Source organism: Taudactylus pleione, unplaced genomic scaffold (genome assembly GCF_031769625.1).
Source record: "Taudactylus pleione unplaced genomic scaffold, aTauple2 ptg000041l, whole genome shotgun sequence".
Lineage (NCBI taxonomy): Eukaryota > Metazoa > Chordata > Amphibia > Anura > Myobatrachidae > Taudactylus > Taudactylus pleione.
In genome coordinates this window covers 11,997,463-12,022,386 of record NW_028284443.1, presented here as the reverse complement: position 1 = coordinate 12,022,386, position 24,924 = coordinate 11,997,463, and the positions used below count along the sequence as shown (strand labels likewise).

The window sequence follows — 24,924 nt, the reverse complement described above, 5'->3', positions numbered from 1 at the left end:
GTTGGACAGGCAACATCCCCTTCCACTATAAAATCACAACTATAGATATTGAAAAATTGGGTCTCGGGATTCAACAAACTGCCATATTCTGTTTTTGGTGAAGTGCAGCTTTAGGCAGTTTATTAGACAGCTAATAGCAGAAAGACATACTACATAATATAATTGGCACTATATAAACAACAACAAATAATAAAAATACATAACTGCTTGTTACAGAAAATGACAGCAGAAAAAGCAGATCAGATAACAGAGAAAACCCTTGTGGATTACTATTATTGTCCAAATTTACAAGTTTATTTAGGCATATAGGATGTCTGTTTTGGGACTTAATCAAATTAACATAAAATATTACAGTTTGCAGCAATGTTTGTAGTTTATTAGAGTTATGGTAAGAACTTATCTTTGTTAACTCTCTTTCTTCGAAGTCCATAGGGTCCACAGGGAGACCTTGGGGTGTAGGTTGGATCTGGATACCGGGGGCACCACGCAGTTAAAGCTTTTGCTCCCAGGATGCACTTGGCCATCCTTCCTATACACCGCCCCCCGAGCCAGAGGCACCTCAGTTGGTAAGTAGACAAAGGCCGGAGGAGGAGAAGAGAGAAGGAAGACTGGTACACACAAAATTCACACTTTCACAGAGAATGAGAAGGGAAACAAATGACCAGAAATATAGCCCATATGAAGCCAGGTGCGTCAGGGCGGGTTCCTGTGGACTTCGAAGAAAGAGAGTTAACAAATAGGGAAGTTCTTACCATAACTCATTTTCTTCTTCTTCAGGGTCCATAGGCTCCACAGGGAGACCTTGGGGATGTCCCAAAGTAGTCCTTTTATGGGTGGGGACGCTCCTGCACTGAGAGGAGAATCCGGTGCCCAAAGGAAGCATCCTGAGAGGCTAAGGTATCAAATGCATAGAACCTTAGAAAGGTCTGAATGGAAGACCATGTGGCCGCCTCACAAAGCAGAACAGTCGAGGCGCCACGGCAAGCCGCCCATGAGGGACCCACAGACAGAGTAGAATGAGCAGTAACAGAAGCCGGAACAGGCAAGCCTGCCTGTGTGTAAGCCTCTGAGAAAGTCATACAAAGCCATCTGGCCAATGTTTGTTTATTTGCTGGCCATCCCTTTTTGTGAAATCCATAGATCACAAAAAAGAAGTCCGATTTCCGAAGGGAACTGGTATGGTTCACAGAAATCCTGAGAGCGCGGATCACATCCAATGAGGCCTCACCAGTTGAGAGGTCTGGTGACTGAAAGGCCAGTTCTATAATTTCCTGACAAAGACAGAAGAACCAAGTCAGTGTAAAGGCAAGGACCTTGAGACAACAGGTCAGAACCTTGAGACAGCAGAAACGGAGTGTCGATGGAGAGACACCAGTGATGTCTGGCCCAAGCCGGAGTTACCAGCAGGACAGTGCCTCCGTCTTGTTTGAACTTCCGAAGTACTCGAGGAAGAAGGGGGACTTTAGGAAATAGGTACACAAACTGGAAGGTCCACTTCACTGGTGCGTCTACCAAGGTTGCCTCGGCATCTCATGTCCTGGACCCGTACAGTAGCAGTTTGTGTCCTATCCCTAAGGATGAAAGAACCTAAATGATGTAGTCCGAGGCCTAATAGAAGTAGTTGCTGAAGGCAGAAATGTAGTACCTGATGCTGCCAACGTGGTTTCAAACTTGTCGAGGTTTGAGCTAAACAAGATCTCCCCATTGTAGGGTAACCCTTTTAGGCCTTTCTTGGAATCCACACCAGCCTTCCATGAGCGTAGCCACAGGGTACTGCGGGTAGACACAGCCATGGCAGAGACTCGGGAGGTTAGGAGACTGGCATCCACTGTTGTGTCTACAATATAGGAAGCTGCATCTCGAATGTGAGCAACAAAAGACATCTGATCCCTATAAGCATCTGAGGAAAAAAAGTAAAGTGCGTCAGCCCAGCTCTCTATAGGTTTAGCCAACCATGCAATAGCCATGGTTGGACGGGCAACATCCCCTGAAAGAGAGTATATCGATTTCAGGCAAGCTTTCGCCTTCCTATCCGTAGGATCAGTCAAGGAAGTAACCATAGGAATAGGTAACTTAGCGCTTTTAATTAAACGCGTAACATGTGAATCCACCACAGGGGGTGTACCCAATTTGCACTATGAGCCGCAGGAAAAGAGTAACATGGGGTTAGTATGAAACCTCTTACCAGACGATTGCCAGGCTGCAGCCATGAGTTCAGATAGTTGATCCAATAGAGGGAATTCTGCTGAAGCTACGGTCTGTCATTTAAACAGAGGGTGCCTGTGTAAAGGATTTACTGGGTAGAGGTTTCCCACTTAGCAACATGGTTTGAAAAGGCACGAGATGTAGCCATCAGACTCTGTACCGAGTTAGAGTACGTCTACCCATGGTGGGCGTACAGGAGGTACCTGTATCAAGGCTTCCTCACCTAAGCCTGCAGCTCATAACCTACCTGATAGCTGTATAGTGGCAGATGCCTGTATTTACTCCTGCCTTTGCTAGACAGAGCTGCAGAGTGAATGGCACACAATATGGCACTGGGTATAATGCAACCACCGTGTATGTGGGATACTAGTAGGAAGCAATATACTGGTCCTGTCTTATGCCTAGGTAAGCTGCAGGAGCACACAGCCCAAATATGGCACAGTGCAACGAATATATATGACAAAACCTCACATATACTTAGTTCTATAAATGAGGGGTTTTCCATGTGCCTCACAATACACCAGTATGTTAAGGTAAGAGTCTGAGAAAAAAAACACTGGTACTGACTGATGCTTGGATAAGCTGCAGGAGCCCACTTTCTAAGTATGCAACACCCTGGTCCTGTCTGACACTTTGGTAAGCTGCCAGAGCCCCTTTGCCTAAATATGGCACAGTGAAGCACACAACAGTATGCTGACAGTTAGGAAACAAACGACACAGACAGGCAGCGTTAGCATAAGTCACATACAATGTAGAAAGTATACTGCAAAGTGGCACTACAATCAACTGCCCTGAATCAGTGTCTGGGAAGGCTATAGTGCTGCACACATCAACTCAAGGGAGAGGTATGCAGGGGGACTGGACCTCATGATGGCCGGAGAGATCTGCGATTAACCACCAGAGAAAATGGCCGCCGGAGACCTCAGAGGGGGCCACAGGAGGAAACAGCTCAGCAAAGCCAGACCACAGTGGAAAGGCGCACTGAGCTGAGGGGAGGAGCCGCTACAACAGGGAAGGCTGACTCCCCTGGCTGAATATTAACCCCTGGGACGGATGAATATTAACCCCTGGGATGCTAGCTTCCTGCACAGATACTGTCCCTGGTGGTCTAGTGGAAGCGCAGTGTATGGGGGGCCTGTGTCAACCTCAGCGCCTCTGATCTGTCCCCTGAGACCGGAGGCAATGACTGCTAATACGCGGGTCACTGCAAACGGTGACCCGCCTTACTTTGTCCCCGTACATCCGGCCGCAGTCTGGGAAGTCCCGCCAAGATCCCTAGATCGGTACTGGCGTCACGGCACCGTTGGAGTGAATGAGCGCCAGCACAGACGTCCAATGGACAGTCTGTTGCTGTGTGTGCTCTGAAGATAGTTAAAAAAACTACCAAATCATAAAATAAAATAGCATTATGGCTAAGCAGCCCCTCTGCAGAAGAAATATCTATTGAAATGCATTTGCCATGCAATAGTCAAATGTGATCTGCATTCTGCTCTGGTATGCATTAAATACACAAGGTATAGGAAAAGTATACAACATAAGAAACAATGATATTAGCACACAAAGGCCCTCATTCAGAGCCGTACGCTCTGAGCAGAGCGCACGCTCTGCATGAGGGCCGGGCTCCTTTTTCATGGAGCGTCCTCCTGGACGCTCGTATAGCTGTGGGTCACCACCCACAGGCTATACGAGCGTGCATTTTGATGGCCGCGATGGTCGTGACCATCGCGACCATCGAAATTGCGAGCCAGAGCCTGCGGTTGAGGTTTTCAACCGCAAGCTCCGGAGTGATTTTGGCTCTATCAGAGCCAAAATCACTCCCACTGACATCACTAGTGATGTCAGTGGGCCGGCTTCTGACGGGAGGCGTTCCCGTGGGAACGCCCCCGTCAGGGAGGCACGCCCCCGGCACGCCCACCAAAGGGGGCGTGCTGTCAATCAACATTGACAGCACGCCCCCTTTGATCGGACACAACGAGCGAAGGAAAGTCCTTCGCTCGTCGTGTCTGGCGCATGCGCACGACGGAGCTCCCTCCGTCGTGCGCATGCTCAGTGCAGACCATCGACCCACTTGCGAGCGTACAGCCGCTCGCGAGTGGGTCTGAATCAGGCCCAATGACCATTCACACACATTATGTGAAAAACAGGTGGTTTATTTATAGTCTAGTGATGCTCTATTACCTCTCTACCTGGTGACTAGGTTGAAAAATTATATGTCACTTACCTGATTATTCTTCATAGCTATAGGTCTTTATTATATTATACATCGTACAGCCACAAACATACAACTATGTAGACAAGTGTGATTGGACACCCCCACGCAAGTGAATTTCAAACCATCTTAGACTTAGATGAGTCCACACCAGTTGAATAGAACATGTAAATTATTATTATCATTTATTTATATGGCACCACAAGTGTTCCGCAGCGCCTTACAAAGTACATAAACAAATAGGTTGACTAGTAACTTATAGTACAATACAATACAGGACACGGACATGGATAATATACATTGCTATATTAGCAACCATAACACCCAGATAAGCAACACAGCAAAGTAACCAAGTGTTAGGTGCCCTAGTGGGGAGTAAGAAGTAGATGAAAGTAGAGTAAGGAGAAGCACAAGAGGGTAGAGTGCCCTGCTCGAAAGAGCTTACATTCTAAAGGGGAAGGGCAGACAGACAGGTGTGACACAAATGGGGTAGGCAGGGAGTTAGGAATATGTAGCTGCAAGTTAAGATGAGAACTGGAAGGCATTGATGAAGTAGTGGATCTTGAGAGCCCGTTTGAAGGATTGTAAAGAGGTAGAGAGTCTGATGGGAAGAGGGAGAGAGTTCCAAGGGTGGGGGGGCAGCGCGGGCATGAGAGGCGGCGTGCATTTGTTGAGCGAAGAGGACGGACAGGAGAGTGAAGGGAGATGAGGTCAGAGATGTAAATGGCAGTGGAATGGGTTAGGGCTTTGTAAGTAAGTGAGTGTGAGAACCTTGAATTGGGTTCTGAAAGGGAAGGGGAGCCAGTGGAGAGCTTGTAGGAGAGTGGAGGCAGATGTAGAGCGTTTGGAGAGGAAGATGAGCCGAGCAGCAGCATTGAAGACTGACTGGAGAGGGGAGAGAAGGGAATTGGGGAGGCCAGATAGGAGGAGGTTACAGTAGTCCAATCTGGAGATGACCAATGAGTGTATGAGGGTTTTAGTGGCATCCTGGGTGAGAAAGGGTCTAATCTTGGAAATATTTTTAAGATGAAAACGACAGGACTGTGAGAGATTCTGGATATGTGGTTTGAATGAGAGGGAGGAGTCCAGGATAACTCCAAGACAGCACACTTTGGAGCTAGAGGAGATAGTTGCGCCATCATTTGATAAAGAAATGGTGGGACATGCGGTTATGTTGGGGGGTGGGAAAATGATCAGCTCAGTATTGGACATATTAAGTTTAAGAAAGCGCTGGAACATCCAGGAAGTGATAGCAGAGAGACAGTTGGAGATACAGTGAGGACAGAGGGGGGGGAGAGGTTAGGGGACGAAAGGTAGATCTGACTATCATCAGCAGAGAGATGATATTGGAGGTCAAAAGAGCTGTTGAGTTCACCTAGTGAGAACGTATATTGTAAGACTAGGAGAGGTCCATAAACAGAACCTTGGGGAACACCTACTGTAAAAGGCTGTGGGGGGTTGGGGGGGAGGATTCATGAGAGGAGACAGAGAAGGATCTGTCAGAAAGGTAGGAAGATAGCCAGGAGAGGGCAGGGTCACGTAGACCAAGGGAGTGAAGGACTGGCAGAAGGAGAGGGTGGTCCACAGTGTCAAAAGCAGCAGAGAGGTCAAGGAGAATGGGCAGAGAGTAGTGGCCCTTGGATTTAGCAGCGAGGAGGTCATTGCTGACTTTTTGAGGGAAGTTTCAGTGAAGTGGATAGAACGGTAGCCATACTGAAAAGGGTCAACGAGGATCAAATATAATCACTCTAAAACCAACGTTATAAATCGGTCAATAAATATTAGAGAATCTTGTGTTGGTGGTGCTTCCAAAATTAATTGTGCGATATACATGAATATTTTTTTGTGTAGAGGCAAAAAAGGACAAAAAAAACTTTTTATGGGGGCACTCTTTAACTAATTGATTGAAAAGGTTACGGTTAATTGATTAGTTAATTGGTATGATGAATGAAAAAATAAAATGTAACTTTTAATGATAATATACCTTTAAAAGGAGTGGTAAATAATTATAAACTCCAATCACAAACATACAATGGTTAATGCAAAGAGAACCTTCTCAGCGAAAATATCTAATGTGTATCCCTGATTAGTACATCAATTGGTCAAAGGGCCTACAGGTATAACACCACACACCAATTACCTATATATCCGAAGGCTAAAAAATGTTATGCATAGGTATGAACCATTTGATAATATTGGATTCAAAACATGTCTACCATTGCACACAAGTTCCAAATGGCCACTAATGTGGCGGTTTCAACAAGAATACTTCGTAGAGAGGCCCGTGAACTTTCTGTTCTATGGAAACAAATGTTTTTATCAGGACGACAATGCCACCTTTCATGTTTCCAGGGCGACAATGGACTGGTATACAGAAAATTCGGTAACCCGGATGGACTGGCCAGCTCAGAGTCCAGATTTTAACTCCATTGAGACCCTTTGGCATGAATTGGAGCGATGGGTGCGTTCTAGGCTCCTCAACCTTCTTCAGTGTCACAGTTGGTCACTGTACTTAAGGTGGAATGACAAAAAACATACCGCCTGCTATTGTCCAGGAACTTGTGGACAGTTTGCCAAGAAGGGTGTTTGTAGGTCCACAACATGCAGTGATTATTGCAAAGTAATAAAATCTTGCTGATCTATTTGCAGTCAGTGTCCAATCACTCTTGTCTACATAGTGTATTAGATGGGCCATATTATTTTATTACCAAGTACTTTTACTGTGTCTCAAATTAATCACAAGGGAACCTAAAACTGAAAATTTTACCCGTGTGGTAAACACAGTAGGTAATTGAATCTTTCACATAGTGTAAATTTCAGTGACAGATGAATTGTCATATCAGAACCATTTATATGACATCTACTGGTATATTAAACTTCTTCATTTTACCTAACAATAACAATTGCTCTGTACATGCAGATTATTAAGTGATACAGATAAGTACAGAGAAAATAACACAAAGAAATGCATTGCTACCTGTAGTTGAGGAGACCGTATATAAGGTGAGAGGGAATTGGATGCAAATTTATAGAAAAACACTTTTTGACTGGATGTTATTGTGAAATTTGCTTTTCAATCTGCCTTTTTTACATAGTTCACAATATAGACAAGTACTTACAATGAATTGCATTTAGTGCAATGAAGCTTAACAGACTGATAGAGGTGCTGGGGTTGAAAACTTTTCAATCTTGCTCGGATACGAAATTTCTGAGGAGCCTTGTTTTTAATGACAATGGTGAGAGGCGTTATCTGCCACTGTTGGTTAGCTGGGAGCACTGCAAAAACATAAAAAGCAATTTAAAAAATATAAGCATTCACAGGAATAACCAGACTCGCACATAAACCTTCATTTTATTGAAATATTCCATTTTATTACAATGCCCAACACCAATACTCCTATCTTTTGGGCAATGTGCAGTATCTCAAGCAGTAGATTCACTTTGCATAGTTTGTTTCAGAAATAAGAATATAGAGCCCGATTCAGACATGCATGCTAACCCGATAGTTAACGCACATCTCCGATGTTTCCTACACTGCGCTTGCTCATGACACGTTCTGCATATGTGCAGAACGGGCCCACCAATCATGAACTGGTCTAGAAGTGTGATCATACCATCCAAGTCTACCAAGACGCACAGACATATTATGGATTTAATGTGGCATCATCTGGTGCTCCTTCCCACTTCGCAAGGTACCAGGATTGTACCATAAGGCCAATTCAATCGTGTTTAATCTGTATATAACAATCAGAGTCACGCAAAGGACAAAGAAGTACAAAAATGTATAGCCAGGCAGCATAATAAAACCACCATTGTAATAAAAAGAGACCTAAAAAAAATCAGAAGAAACTAAATGAAACAAAGTGGCCTATTGAAGATCTTTTGTAGTGTGGCTTACCCAAGTTCAAATACAGTACATCTATAACATTTTCTTTATTTGCTCTTGTGTCCTCTAAGTTTATTACTTTGCTTCATCTCAAATCATCTTTTATACAAGTCCTACCACAAGAGAGCTTTGAACAGCTCATTTCATAGAACTACACAACCTGCTGTGCAGTAGGCTCTCTTACTGTGATCTTCAAATCCATTAATGGTTTTATACTGTACCTGTGACAGAAAGCTGCTGGCACATCTCCAAAGCATCAAAGGGTGGCAACTTTTGACCTGTATGTACGATAAAAGAAAATATCTTAGAATACTATATGACTGCATTCCAACAAACAGTTCAATTGCGAAAACCATAATAATACAGTATACTAAATAGAGTATTTGTACTGTAACACTTGAAGCAAATGCAATTAACATATTGTAACCAGTATGTTCTAGTGTTTGTAAGTTTTAAAAATACAGATTTAACTAAAGGCCAAAACTTTATATTTCTATTATGCTGGAGTCCGATTTGTACTGGCAAGCATAATTGTTTCTGTAATTACATTGTGCATTTATCTGTGCTTGGAGTTAAAAAGAGAATTCATCATTTTCCAGGGGTCAAAGAGCAGGCTCAGAAATAAAATACAGACGACACAAGAAAGTTCCATGTGCTAATATCTCAAGCGAACTCCTAGATTTCAAAGAAATTTGTTAAGACTACATATATATTTGTAAATCTGAAATTTGCTTTTCATATTATATGAATTTGCATTTAATACATTTTCTTGTAATATATTCCACTTACTTTTCCTACATTTGTCTTCTTGCATTCCAAGACTCAGATATTTAAGGCTAATTCACATATAAGCCTTGGGAGAGTTTTTAGGAATATATTTATGTTTTTTAATGTGCTTTTACTAATACAGCCTAATGTACGAGTAGTGCATGTAAGCACATGAGAAATAAGTCAATAATAAACAACTTAAAACACAACGTTAAACTTGTAATGGTCAATTCAATTATTTGTGTGCTGTACATGTAGCACATTACACAAGGCTGATGTGGGTTACGTTCGCCGCACTTTGATGGCATCAACCTGGCGCCCAGTGGAGTATGCAGTCTGCACATGTCTGGCAGGTATGTAAGGTATGTAACCTTCATTGTATTTATGCTATTGATAAAAGTCTGTTTGGACTGAAACATTGATCCGACAGTCTGTCATCTGTATTTTTCGCCCCCCCCTGTCAATATGCATTATAGCAAATTCAAGACTGGCTTTTTTATGTTGTTTCTTCAAAAGTGAAGTCCTCCCTGGTCTTCTTTTATGGAGCCCACTGTCGCTCAAAAGCATTGGATGGCGCAATCAGGCATTGATGTACCTTGACCTTGGAGTTTAGCTTGTATCTCTTTAGAACTTTTCCTTGGCCCTTTTTTATACAATTCTCACTAGACTTCTGTTTAATCTGCCCAGACCATTTTAAATTATTGATTATTCTCCAAATGTATTCTATTTTCACAGTATATGTGCTTTATTCTATGACACAGACAAAGACATGTAGGTATACATGAGACAATAGCTTTTCATTTCATCACTTTTCAGGAGGAATGTGTTCTATGTGACTTTTTATTATGTTCTATCCAAACAGATCTAGTTCAAACTGCATGTAGTTTGCAAAGAACTAACTGAAGGAAGCGCTGGAGCAAATCACATAAAAAATAGTTAATAACAATTCAAGAAATAATAGTAATAATAAAAAGTTGCGTACACCAGGACGAGCCAAAAAGCCATGTAATAGATAGTCAAAATCCTTATAATAAATCTGCGTGCTCACAGATCAGCTATAACTAACACACTTAATTAACACAGTTCATGTAAATAATCACAATATGTCACAATATAGCTGGATAATCATATTATTAGGAAACCGTTCAGTTGTTAATAGCAACCAATATATATACGATGGTCTCCAATGTTGTTACCGTTTTGGTTTGTTAGTTGCAACAGTGATTAAATGATTAGTATACAGACATCAATGGTCAGCATAGTGGTTTAAAAGTTCCAGTGTTAATTGGATTTAGCAGCAAAGCATGGAAGGTTTTGTAGCATTCAAACATCCATAGCTAGTATAGGCCGGTAGTTAAAATGTCAATAGAATTAGCAGCAAAGCATGGCAGGTCAAGCAGAAGAAACAGTGAAAAAATGGTTGCATCTCTCTATAAGTTACTAAACGTAGTGGTTATCTAACTCTCCTGATTAGAATGCAATCTAAAGTCCAGTATACATCCCCCTTTGGAAGGTAAAGAATAATATTCTTCTCTGCTGAATAGAACTTCTGCCCAGTAAGCTGCAGTGGCAGTTAAAAAATGTAATCAAAAGTCAGCAAGAGACAAATTGGATTTTTGCACATGATATTAAATACTTATCTTCCAGACTGTAGGGTGTAATAGTTTCAACCCTAAGAGGCAAGACACTGGAGAACAGACATGTCCCCTTTTACTATAACCACTTCATGTTGCCAACTAGCTGAGAAACGGAGAAGACAAATAAACATGGACAAGAATTCCTTGGTGGTTGGTGGGTTGCAGCTTTGCGTAAAGATATTTAACGGCAAGTACAAAAATTCCCTTTTTAACTTCACTAGTAAGGGGACATAGACAGTGCAAAAAATTAATTTGTGCAGGTAACAGCAGCTGGCACTGAAAGTGTGCAAGGAGGAAGGACCTTGCACCATGAGAGAACACAAAGTCAGGACTATTTCCAGGCCACTCTGAGAAAAGCATGCAAATAAGAGAAACTTACATGTCAGTTCCTCAAAATTAGTCATGTAGGATTTTATAGATCAGAGAAAAGTGATCATAAAATACAAAAAGTCATAACAAATGGCGCTAATCAGAATGTTCCTACAGATAATTATAGTCTTTGTTTAGTCTGTCTTCTTGTCAATCATCCATATGTACTGTATATCAATAGATTGCTCTGATGTTAATCCGATATTCTCTCTCTCCAGGATACATATATAGAGAAAGAAAAGGAGAGAAAGCGCTATATAGTTTAGTTAGTAGATTAAAAATGTAATGACATAAAATAAATTTCCAAATACAATTTTCACAACAATCAAAAGGTTTTTCACCTGTAGTGTGCTCTGAGATCACTCAGACTGGAGAATATAAGAATTGGAACCGTACCTTGATTGGCACCAGATTTGGTGCGTCAAGAGAGTATGTATGGGAAGTCTCCGGGTAAACCGCCCTGCTCCCTTCAAGCCTCTGGTTTAGCCAGCCGCAAACAGGGCCTGATTCAGAGCCGGACGCTCTAACAAGAGTGCTCGCTCTAAATCAGGGCCCTCCTACCTAAAATTGGAGCGGCCTCCTGGCCGCTCGCATAGCTGTGGGTGACCACCCACAGCTTATGCGAGCGGCCAAAAAGATGGTCGCGATGGTCAAGACCATCGGGCTTGTGACGAGACCCTGCGGTAGGGTCTTGCTGCCGCAAGCCCAGGAGTGCTTTTGGCTCTATCACGTCTGTAATGTGTATGGCATCATCGATCAAAGATATATATATATATATATATATATATATATATACACACACACACACACATACATATATATATATATACATACATACACACACACACACATACAATCCAAAAATAATTCATTACCGAGTAATGACCTTGATTGTCTCTGGAACAATAAAGTTACATTCGCAAATTGTACCTTCTCATGTTTAATCAGCGTTCCAGGTGGCCTCAACACTACCCAGAACTATGGACTTCCGGTTACCGCCAGAAGTCAGAGTCGCAGTCCTCCACTACAAAAGTGGTGCGGGTATTCATCCCCTCTGGCCTCTCGCTTTGGCACATTACCGGACATATACTATGGTGGTGATGTCGCGAGCGTCAATTACTAACTTCCAGTTATTAACCGGAAGTAGAGACGCTACCCACGTGATCAATAAAATAAATAAATAGATAAAGGAATTTTCAATAAAATCCAACATAAAACAATAGTGCGAATAAAAAAATTCCAACCATTTTAAAACTGTACATCAGTGCAAAGTGAACGATGTGAAATCCTTCCTAGGTATTCAGAGTGTGAGAGCTTCCTGGAAAGATAGAGACACTGAAAGAATGTTAGCTAAGACAGAAATGTCCTGGATCTTTAGATTAAATACTATCCTACCGCCAGGTCTTAACAAACAGTTTGAATTGAAATGGTTTTTTAAAGTAACATTAAATTATTTTTAATACTGTAGTTGATTTTAAACTTTTTTGTATATGTTCTCTGAATACATATGTTGAGGATTAATATGGGAACTGTAAATCCAGAACCCTGGTATGCTATACCTATGTTTAACTTATTAGTGTATAATGTGTGTGTGTATATATATATATATATATATATATATACATACATATATTAAACAATACCACTCATTTTTATTCACAGTATTGTTGTTTTATCGGATTAACATCAGAGCAATCTATTCATATACATATGGATGATTGACAAGAAGACAGACACTATAATTATCTGTATGAACCTTCTGATTAGCGCCGTTTGTTTATGACTGTTTATTTTTGTAATTTATGATCATTTTCAACTGTTCTCGGTGGGAACAGTAGGTCGTAAACGTTGGCAGCTTCAAATCAGAGTGTGCCAGTGTTTTTCTATAAAATTACTTAGATCTGAGTAGAGGGCCACAGTGTCCTCACTCACACTGTTGGTAAATAGGTAAGCAAGGCAAAAACTTTAAACAAAAACAAAACAAAAAAAAAAACTGTATGAACATGCATACTTAATGGATTATCTGATGAGTTAGTCATATCCAAGGAAGACATCGAATCCAAAGGTTGATTCTCATTTAGCTCCACAGTGTCAAGAACCCTTCAAATGAGAAAAGGAATAAAGGAAGAATGTAAAAAAACAAAACAAAAAAAACAACTACACAACAACAACATGGTAAATACATGTTTTACTACATGGTGCAAGGGTTATTCCACACCAAATCAACACAGGGTTTCAACCTGAACGTATCAGATTGTAATGAAATTTGGTATATTAATTGATGCCTTGGGTGTAAGAAAACCCCAAGGCTGATAATTACACTGGTTTGAAGTTATATGCTTTAAAACTGCAATTATGAAAAATTAGCTATTAACAGTTTTTTAAAGTGTACTTGCAGCTCACCTAATTCAGCTAAAGAATTAGGCAAGGTCTCATTTCAAACCTATTTTAATCGGCTTTTATGTAACAGCATGTTTCAATAAAAATGAAAAATTTAACATTTTCAAAATCAAAATTTTGTTTTTCTCAAAAAAAAACCCAACAATTTCTTTTAAAGTTTAAAAAACAACTCAATAATTGTTTATACTGTTAATAAAGCCCCAAAGTTTTATATTGGAGATCATAATAGGATCATCTGCTACAAGAGGATTCACTTACGACTGTGTTAAAATAACGAAAATGAGACTTATCTAGGCCCGTTCATTACTTTTAATTTATCTCCTTAAACAATCCCTTTGATGCATTTTATGTACTATGAACCAGTATGTTAATACGAAAATATTTAAAAAGTTTTGTGATCATTTTATGTCTTTCACATATTTTAAGAAAGCTTACTACAGATCATTACCAGTTGGTGCTGCTGCTTTGGATGGATGGTGCCAAGCCTATTGAGGGGGGGGGGGTTCCTTACACCCATGGCAAGATTTATTATACTAAATTTAATTGAAATTAGAAAATGTATGGTACAATTTTTTTAGGGAATTGAGTAGATTTGATGCGGCATGAGCCACAAGCAGTATGATCATGGCGTGCTTACATATATATAGCACTTGGAGGCATCCAGATGACTATGGTCATGGCAGTGTCCATTTAGCAGTAAAACCTCACACTTTTTAAACTCGGCCAATATAATAGAGTCCGAGAACATGCAAATTCGCATGTTTTTAGACTAAAAAAAAAACTCACGATTGAAACTCTCATCCAGATGTTTTCCCAATTTGATGATAAAACTCATCCAATATTAGAGTTTACTGCTAAACTCTCACATTTTCTAAACGCTCACCCTATTACATTTGGCCCAAGGTATCTTAAAGTATAACGCACTCAAACTGTGACTGTTTTCTTTTTAGTATACTAAATTTTAAGACATGGTATGATGTTAATGGATCTGCACAGACCTTGTTCAGCCTACTATCTTAAAATGTTTGCTCCCATAGTTGTTAATTCATACTAACCAAATTTTAGAGTAATTACTACTCAAATACTGAAACCATTTAAAATAGAGTAAAATTATTTTGGCAGAACATCCACTCTAAAACATCAGTAATGCTATTTTTGACTGGAATGGTAATTATTTTGCATGGTAAATCTCATAGTGATTTGGAATTAAAAGTATATTGTGAATGGTAGACAGAGACAAGGCACTGCTTTCCTTTTCACTATTGTAATGAGAAAATAAAAAATAAAAGTGAGAATAGGAGGCCACAATGAGGCCATCCTACAATCATTCATGCAGTATATGAAAAAGGTCCACCAAATTCTCTAGTATACTATAAAAGAATAAATAAAAACCTTGGTCAGTGTGCTTAATATCCCTTTCATACCGAGGCAAGGACCCGGAAATAAAATACAGGTCGTGTGTCAGTGTGAATGGTTCATCCCGGATTATGTGACCTGGGTCCGCATCCCTGGTCATGACCTGGGATTTTCCTGGGTCTGAGCCAGATATGCTGCAATGAGAAAGGGTTTGCTCTACCAGGGTCATGTTAAAAGACCCTAATTTGGTGAATCAGAAACACCCAAGGATGACTTCATCAAGCTGCACAACAACAACAACAGCAAAGGTGAAATGGCAGGAATCAGAAGTGAAAGAGCTGTCTATTTTGCATTTTGAATCAAAAGAAATCCACAATAATATAGGAACTGGTTAGAAGGGCTTCAAACAGATATAGCTGGTTATATACCAGGAAGAAGGTCTTCAAAACACATATTGCAGAGTGCACACTGAAAGTCTCAGATACTTATTTACTGGTACCTCAGAACAAGGGAAAATGGAATTAATGGGCATAGAGGGATGTATTCCATACATAATGAAGATTGGAGTTGTTTCAGATTAACGATGATTATTATGGTCAAACCCCGTCCATGGTAGGAGATTGACCCAATCATCCTGAGGGGCCGAGGTATGGATTCTTAGGAATTTCTCTAATTCCCGTTTCACTTTCACAGTCTAACCTGTGGAGAAATGCAACTTCGTACCAAATTTTTTGCATAAAGCTTAGCAAAAATGAGACATGGATGGAGTTCCTCGGTCAGAAACAATTTCTTGAGGACAGCCATGGAGTTGGAAGACATGCTAAATGAAGATGAAGCTAGTTTGGCCGAAGAGGGCAGACATTTTAAAAGATACAAAGTGAGAAATTTTAAATGGGATTCACAATCACCCAAATAGTATTAACAACCTCAGAAAAGGGTAATTTGCAGATGAAATCCATTAAAAGGTGAGTCCAAGGTTTAACTGGTACCAGAAAGGCAAGAGTGGACTGTACAACTTATGGGTTGAGATTTATGTTGTGCAAAGTGGGTGCATTAAGACACAAAGTCCTTGACATCTTGTTGAAAAGATGGTCACCAGAAACGTCTGGAGACAAGTTTGAGTTTTTTCCGGTCTCCTGCATGACCAGAGATATGGGGACAGTGGGCCCAAGTCAAGAGTTTAAAGGGTGTCAGAATTCTGGGCTGAATTACCTGATCGATCCTTATCCAGTGGTAGCTGTCAGTTTTCAGCTGATTTGCTCAACCAATGGACAGCTACCTGGGTGTATAAACAGGACTCCAGGTGTACTTAGTTATTCCCATATGGTTGATGTTTGCTTCGTCCAGGCTTCACATGCAATCTTCCAGAGACTCTTCACAGTGGTATTTCCAGTATATGCTCTGTACATCTGCTCTGACAAGAGCGCTCGCTCTGAATCAGGGCCGTCCTGGCCGCTCGCATAGCTGTGGGTGACCACCCACAGCTTATGCGAGCGGCCAAAAAGATGGTCGCGATGGTCAAGACCATCGCGACCATCGGGCTTGCGACGAGACCCTGCGGTAGGGTCTTGCTGCCGTAAGCCCAGAAAATGCTTTTGGCTCTATCAGAGCCAAAAGCACTCCCACTGACATCACTAGTGATGTCAGTGGGGCCGGCCCCAGACGGTAGGCATTCCCATGGGAACGCCTCCGTCTGGGCAGCAACGCCCCCGGCACGCCCACCAAAGGGGGTGTGCTGTCACTCACCATCGACAGCACGCCCCCTTTGGTGCGAGACCCATAGCCACGGCTTGGCCATCGCTATTCGGGTCTCGCGCATGCGCACGACGGAGCTCCGTTTGCGAGCGGGTCTGAATCAGGCCCTGAGTCCTGTGTAGTATTTACAAAGTGCCTTTTCCAGGATATTATTTACAAAGTGCCATATCCTTGTGCAGCAGTGTGATAGAACATCTAGCCTGTGTGTGCTGATTTAAGTGCCTTTGCCAGTGTATTATTTACAAAGTACTATATCCTTGTGCAGCAGTGTAACAGAACACCTTTCTCCTGTTTGCTATAAGAGCCTTAACCTTGTACAGAAGTACTACAGTACACTTTGCCTGTGTGTGCCAATTCATATGCCTTTGCCTGTGTGAGCTATTTACCAGTGTCATATCCTTGGGCATAAGTGTTAAGACACCACGTCATCCAAACTTGTGCAATCACCACTTTCCTTCAGTGACTGCAGCATAGCCTCACTTCCCTCCAGTGCTAGCTGCACAACCTACTCTTCAGTGGATTCTCTCCCTCTGGTCTGCCACAGCACCTCTTCAGGAAACCGCTCTATTGTGCTTCTCACTACCAGTGGTACAGAGATTATATTTCCAGTTGGCCAAAGCGGTGTCTCTTTCTCTATTGCCACTCGCATCGAATCACTGACCTGGGGACCGCGACCTGCTTGCCGGGTGCAGCTGAAACCCATATCAGACTTGGAGGGGTCACTGGTGAACACCTGCCGGCAGGTTAGACTCCGCACCCTAGATCAGGTCTCGCCAACATCCGATGCTTGTGGACGAGGAGACTGAACATCCAGGGCCCCCTCTCCTAACTCCTTCATTAACCTGGGACCACAACTTCCAGCCCCTCAGTAGGGGACTCCAGGAAGCTACACGTGACAGTAATACTGGAGGCTCAAAGGATAACACTGAAGGAAGTCTACAACCCCCTTGAGTAGTACCAGCTAGCAACACACTCTCAGGCCTCAATATGGGTTTTAATTATGTGGTGATTTCTTCCAACTGTGAAGTGAATAGAACAAGATGACATCAGCTTTTTCTATTGTTCACGCCAGGACAAAAAGCGATAAGATTAATATGGGCAAAGACGATTGATCACCATGCTGTCAGAGGATTTCATCGCTGAGCACTTTGCAAGTAAGAAAGTTTTTTGTGGTCAGTAAAGGTGATCACAAGGTGAAGTGCAACTTACAACGATGACGCCACTCCTCCGTGACAAATTTGATAGCTAGCCATCCTTTTATCGAATTCCGGAATTTATTTTTTATTTTAGAGAACAACCCAGAAGGGTGAAATTTTTCTGAAACCTGTCTCTGGAAAGAACTGCTCCAACCCCAAAAGAAGATACATCCACCTAAAAAAAAAAAAAAAAGCTTATTATTGTCTGGCTGGTTTAGAAGAGGAGTTGTGGCCAGACAGAGAGGAAGACTTTCAGGGTATTGACAGCTTGAACGGAATCAGGAGGCTAATTTGTAGGGTTAGCTTCCTTATGGGTAAGGGCAGCGATGGGTGCGACCACAAAAGAATATTATTTACTGAACTTAACTGAACTATAATTGTCAAAGCCAGGGAACCATTCGGTAGTTTTACACCTGAAGGTTGTGACTAATCTAGTATAGCTTTGACTTTTTCTGGATCCAACTGAAATCCTCGAGCAAATAATATACTGTATACCACAGAAAGGAAAATGGTTGATGGCTCGAGAGACATTTTTCCAACTTACAGAAAATATTTTTTTTTCTGAGTTGATAAAAAACTTCCTGAACATGTTCTCAATGAGAGGAGAGAACGTCTTAGAGAAAATCAAGATATCATCGAGATACACAACCACATATTCGTAGAGAAGATCCCAAAATAGTTCATTCATGTTACTTTGGATGACTGCAGGAGCATATTGAGTCTGAATGGCATGACCAGATATCCAAAATGCCCGTGTCTGGTGTTGAAGGCAGTATTCCACTCCTCTTCAGACTTGATAAGACTTAAATTATATGCTCCATGGAGAGCCAGTTTGGTAAAATTCTAAGCTTCTTTTAAGCAGTCAAATCATTCAGAAATGAGGTGAAAAGGATATCTATTGTTTATAGTAACTGCACTGAGCCTTAGAAGTCTATGCAGGGATAAAGGCTAACAATTTTTTTACCCACAAGAAGCAGACACCTGCCGGAGAAGACGACTTATTGATAAAACCTTGTTCCAGATTTTTCTTAATATAATTCAGACATAGCCTGAATTTCTCATATGGACAATGGATATGCACCTGGGTGGAGTTTTAACTTGAAATAAATCTATTAAGCAGTTGCAATGCCTATGGGACAGAAGCCTTTCAGCTTGTTGCTTGCTGAAAATATATACAGAAGACTGGTATTGAGGAGGAATCCAGGGTCCAGGTTGAGCTAGGCAAATGAGGGACTTAGTTCAGGGTATGACCCTTTGCAGGCAGCTAGTGGCACATAGGACCCCCATTCTAAAATATGACCAGTCTTCAAGTTCACCTGTGGGGAATGGCACTCAAGTCATGGTAGGTCCACAATATTAGGACTAATGTAATGAGTAATAAATATATGTCTCTCTTACTGATAAATTACCTTCACATGCGTGACAATGGACCTAGGGCCTGATTCAATTTAATAGCAAAGGCTATTACGCACACAATCGAGTGATTGTTTGCCATCGCGCATACATATAAGACGCACTGCCCGTGCACATCGATTGCACTGTGATTAGTGATGCATACAGGAATCCATTGCCGAGTGAGTGACTGGTTGTCAGTGTTCAGGCATGCATAAATTAGCCACTGCGAGGGAATACGCAGCTCTGCATGTCAGAAGAGCTCCCAAGGCTGCAGCAGGTCAGACCTGCCGCAAGGGCAAGATAGCCGCCGATGAACGGCGAGGTTACAGATATTTACACAGGTATGCTTCATCGCATGCAGGTAAGAAGGCAGCAGTGGGCATCCTTATGCTCGGGTGATCTTTGCAGACATTAGCATATTTTCACTGCTGTGTTGCGTGGGAAATCGCAGCTGAGATCGCATTAGCGTCCATCTCTGAACCAGGCCCCTAGTTTTAAGAGAAATGTGTCCTTTCAATAAATTAATCCACAGGTTATCAAACTCGGTCCTCAGGACAAACAGTGCATGTTTTCCATGTCTCCTCACAGAATAACAAGTGAAATAATTAGTTGCACCTGTGAATCTTTAAAAATGTGTCAGTGAGTAATGAATATACAGTACCTGTGCACCTGCTAAGTGGCCTGGAAAATGTGAACTGTGTGGGGTCCTGAGGACAGAGTTTGAGAACCATTGCCTTAATCCAATTAAAGCCTACAAACTATAATAGGCAGGATGAGAGGTTCTATATGAAGTCCTAACTCAGAGAACATATAAGCATATAAAATGCTCAGCTCCAGAAATGTGAAGATTTCAGTGAAACGCAGGCATGTCTGTCTGTTTGAATGCCGTTGCATGAGCGTGCATATAGTAACCACTGAGAAAGCATACGCAGCTGCGTGCAACAAGACTTGCAGTTTCTGCGGCAGTTCAGACCTGCTGTAAAAGTGAGATAGCGGTAGTGGGCGTCTCTATGCTGGCTTTGCAATTGCATTCTTTCGCATATTTTCGCAGCAGCGACCCATCGTAAATCAGGCCTATAGTTTCTTGGCATATGTAAACAAAGGGATAATTAAGAAAATTACATTTGAAATGTGTTTGATCCTATTAAAGCTAATGAATTAAAGGTGTGTAAAACCCTGATTTTACACTTTTTGGATAATTGCATTACAATTATTTGTAAAAATATGTTTGCTTGCTTCAAAATTAAAAATTAAAATAAACAGACACAATAGGACCCACCCCAATGGGGGAAAAAAACAGCAACATTGAAAATACTATCAGTAATTTGTATGGAGTAAAAAGTAAGAAAAAGTATGTGAAAAATCAGGAAAATGGGTACATTGCAATAAAGGAAAAACATAAAAATTCCATGGAAGAGTAAAATTAGGGAATTTTAAAGAAAAAAGTTAGACCATATTTCTTTTATTTAATCAGTACCACACCAGAAAATTACCATTTAGGGCCGTATTCAATTGCCGGCGAAAAGTTCTTGTCGGTGACATGATTTCGCCAGGCAAGACCTTTTCCCCATATTCAATTCCATTGACTAAAATTCTGCGCCTTCTAACCAGCGGGAAAGATTCGCCTCTGATAGGAGGTGGAAAAAACAGTGCAGAATTGGGGGTTTGGGGTGCGATGTTGCGGCAACACCCCATGCACCCCAAAAAAGTACTTTCGCTTTGGGGGCGAAAAAAAACAAAAACAAAGTTGGGGGACAAACTTAAAAACTAGCTAAATAGGCTCCAGGGGGTCCCCCAAGTATGCCCCAGGTGTTTTTTTGTTTGCAGGTGTTTGCAGAAAGTACGTTTTTTAAAACATCACTTTAGCGATTCTTAAACTTGCTTGCACCCATTTTCATGTACCCCAAAATTGCTGGGACTACTTAATTTAACAAAAAAAATGCTGCTAAATGCTATTGTTCACCACTTGTGCAAAGACGCTAATTAGCAGCAATTGAGAGCATTTCAGCACCCCAAATACCTTCAGCAGGGCTATTCATAGTGATCCCCCATGTCAGTGCATCTTTTGGGGGGTGTCAAGCTGATTTCCCCACATCTGACAGGACCTTGCCTGTTTGAGTTTCGCCGGGACGCGTTCTCGTGTCCTATGCAATTGAATAGGGAGAATAGCGGGGACGAGCACGATACTTTTCCGGAGGCGAAACTGGCAATGACGGCGGAAAGTCCGGCAGGCAAAAAGTCCGGGACTTTTCGCCAGCAATTGAATAGGGGCCTTTGTGAGATAATTTCCTCCACTAAAACTAACCTAATTATTTATGTGCAAATTCACACATTATAGTAGTTCATTTAGGTTTCTTAATGACATCCAGCTGTGCACTGAAGAAATTAGGTCTCCCCTTTTGCCAGCACTAATAATTTCAGTGTAATCTGGATCTAATATTATTAACATGCCAGCTAGTTTTCAGTTACATTTCTACAATTGCCTAGGGGAGACACAATTTGGTCTATTGAATGCAGTGCCTTCAAATTTTGGCCATATAAGAAGGAATTGAAGTACCCTCATAGAAACTAAAGGATGTGTTGCAGTTGCGTACATATCAGCCACTTATGGATGTGCCGACATCTCAAGATTCCCTGCAAACCTCTATGGCGTGAGGGAAATGTTGCAATGTTGGTGGAAGCAATGTGCAGTTTCAGAATGGCACATCACGGCAATGAGTTAATTTCCAGTTTGTGTGTGTGCGTGCAAAATGCTTGACCACAAACTGAAGACTAGACTTGTGGTTTATCATTAACAGTCCAACATAGATATTTTTTAAATAAATTCTTTGTGTTAAGGGGTTCATTGGCCCCTGGGCACTACTGCAAAACTTCTACCAGTTTTGTAGGGAAATATGGATTAAATAGTTCTTTCAGACTTACTTTTTCAGTTCTTGGACATCATAATTATCAACTGGAAGTACAGTGATGCCTCGTCCATAACACGTTCCTCCATGAAGATGAAATTCCAGATATGAAACAGGTGCTTCATTGTCATTAGAACTCTTGTGTAACTTTGCATGTATATTTTGAATTGCAATGAAGCTACCTACCTAAAAACGACATGGAGTGTTTTGAACCACACAAGACATACAAAAGGTATTCGTTTAAATAGCTTCCTAATGACACATTGTGCCGGCAAAATGTTAAGAGCTCATAACTCACATACAATTTCAATCATTACATTTTTTCACTGCTACCACATGCTGACAAAATCTTGGCAGGGTATGAATTGCATTTATACCATACCCAATTTATTCATTTTTAAAGAAAAATACAGAACCCTGAAATGTTTTTTTTTGCAGTATAAAAAATATGTTATACCACAGTGAATTTGATTGCAGTTCATAAACATATAATATTCCACATTGTTTTATATTAATTATAGCCCTTCAAAACAGGATGTATCGGTGTAGATAAAGACACATTCAACTATCTAATGACACGATGTAAAAGTGATCTTATTGTTCCCATATCTTCATGACCTCTTAAAAGAATTATATGAAGCTCAAATCACCAGTATTTAGGAGAAAATTGTGGAAATATTACAAAGTTGGTCACACTGACAGTAGGTAGGAAATGAAAGTAGTATTACGTTTCCACAGTCGTTCCTTACTATTTTAGGTAAGGAAAAAAAAAAAGTTTAAATGTATGTTTCCTGCATCCTTAAAAAGGTAATCGTCTTAATCTGAATGTACTGTAAGCATAAAACAGCTTTATTTTTAATTATATTTCAGCATTATTCTTTAAACTATGATAGAGTCAAAGTTATGCAGATTGTTCATGTATTGTATGTTAACATAATACATTAAGCCACAAAGTGGCAGCATTACCTCACTTGTCTAAGGAATAGAGGTAAAAAAAAAAAAAAAATCATGAATACACATTTTAAAATAAATATTGGCATTCAGGATGAAAAAAAAAACTTCATAATGCAAATGATCTTTCATGTGTTTTTTTTTTTTTTTGAGTATACAGATGAGCACATGGGTATTAAATAGGCAGTGTGGCTAGAAGCACTTGTCAGGGTGAGCAGATTGTGTATGATTGAACTTTCCACTTGTGAAACAAGCATAAAAGAAACCTATAAAAAAGTTAGTAAAACAAAAAGACTATGTACTGTATATGGCTTACTACTTTATCGTTTAATAATTTTACTTTTAGAAAAAATAACAGTAAAAGGTTTCTGTTAATGTGCTCATTAATACAGCTATTTTACATTTCTTAAATTAGCCCTTGCTTTGCAATACATTTACTGTATGCCCACTTCTACTCTTGCTGATGATACCCAGATCTACCTTTCCTCCCTCGACCTCTCTCCCTCATATCCAACTGTCTCTCTGCTATCTCTTCCTGGATGTCCCAGCGCTCTCTTAAACTTAACATGTCTAAGACCGAGCTGATTATCTTCCCACCCTCCCACATAACCTCAATTCCCACAATTTCATTATCAAGCATCTCCTCTAGTCCCAATGTGAGCTGTCTTGGAGTTATCCAGGACTCCTCCCCCTCCTTCAAACCACACATTCAGCACCTCTAGCAGTCCTGCCATTTCCATCTCAAAATTGTTTCCAGGATTAGACCCTCTCACATTGGATGCTACAAAAACCCTCATCCACTCACTGGTCATCTCCAGATAGGAGGAAGTTATAGTAGTCCAATCTGGCCTCCCACTCTCCCACCTCTCTCCACTGCAATCTGTCCTCAATGCTGCTGCTAGGCTAATTTTCTTCACCAAACATTCTACATCTGCCTGCCCTCTCCTTCAAGCCCTACACTGGCTCCCCTTCCCTTTAGAACTCAATTCAAGGTTCTTACACTCATCTATAAAGCCCTCACCCCTCTCCCATTTACATCTCAACTCCCTTCACACTCCAGCCCGTCCACTTTGCTCAAAAATGCATGTCACCTCTCCTGCCAACTGATTACTTTCTCCCACTCCCGCCTCCAAGATTTTGCCCATGCTGCTCCCTACCTTTGGAACGCTCTTCCTCTCCCCATCAGACTCTCCACCTCTCTACAAATCTTAAAATGGGCCTCTCAAGACCCATCACTTTATCAAGGCCTATCAGCGCTCATCTTAACCCACTACTACACGCACCCTGTCTACCCCATCTGTGTCACGCCTGCTTGTCTGCCCCTACCCTTTAGAATGTAAGCTCTCACAAGCAGGGTCCTCTTCCCTCATATGCTTCTCCTTACTTATACTTTCATCTAATCCTTACTCCCCACAAGGACACCCAACACTTGATTGCCGACCCCCTGCTGCTTATTTTGAGTGTTTTAATCGCTAAAGCAGCAATGTGCATAAACCATGTCCTTATCCTGTATTGTACTGTAAGTAACTGGTTTATTGTTCACTTACTTGTTTATGTACTATGTAAGGTGCTGCAGAACACTTGTGCCATATAAATAAAGGACAATAATAATAATTTAAAATGAAAAACAACATAAAACTATATATATATATATATATATATATATTGTTGTGCAAATCAGTTGGTGTATCTTACTTGAGGATGCGGGTAAAATCGGGCAGTGGAACAGTGGGAATATGTAATAGATATACTGTACCACTTTTGGCTGTGAGGTCTCGCTCAGATATACGCACACCTTGGCATTCGACAACATAAGATCAGTGTTGCGATTAAATAGTTCTACGTGGAGAATGATGTAGGATGAAACAGATACAGAATAGGAGGAACATTT

At 41.1% G+C, this 24,924-nt stretch overlaps 1 protein-coding gene across 1 annotated transcript in view; it reads right to left on the bottom strand.

Annotated features, from left to right (window-relative positions):
* POT1 (protection of telomeres 1) overlaps positions 1–24,924 on the bottom strand; it is a 111,738-nt gene that overhangs the window by 26,684 nt on the left and 60,130 nt on the right. Inside the window, exons 6-9 of the mRNA XM_088455950.1 lie at positions 22,099–22,268; positions 13,086–13,174; positions 8,522–8,578; positions 7,534–7,690 (exon numbers count right to left, since the gene is read on the bottom strand). Of these exons, the coding sequence (XP_088312076.1) occupies positions 7,534–7,690; positions 8,522–8,578; positions 13,086–13,174; positions 22,099–22,268 (473 nt within the window). The remainder of the gene's footprint in view (positions 1–7,533; positions 7,691–8,521; positions 8,579–13,085; positions 13,175–22,098; positions 22,269–24,924) is intronic.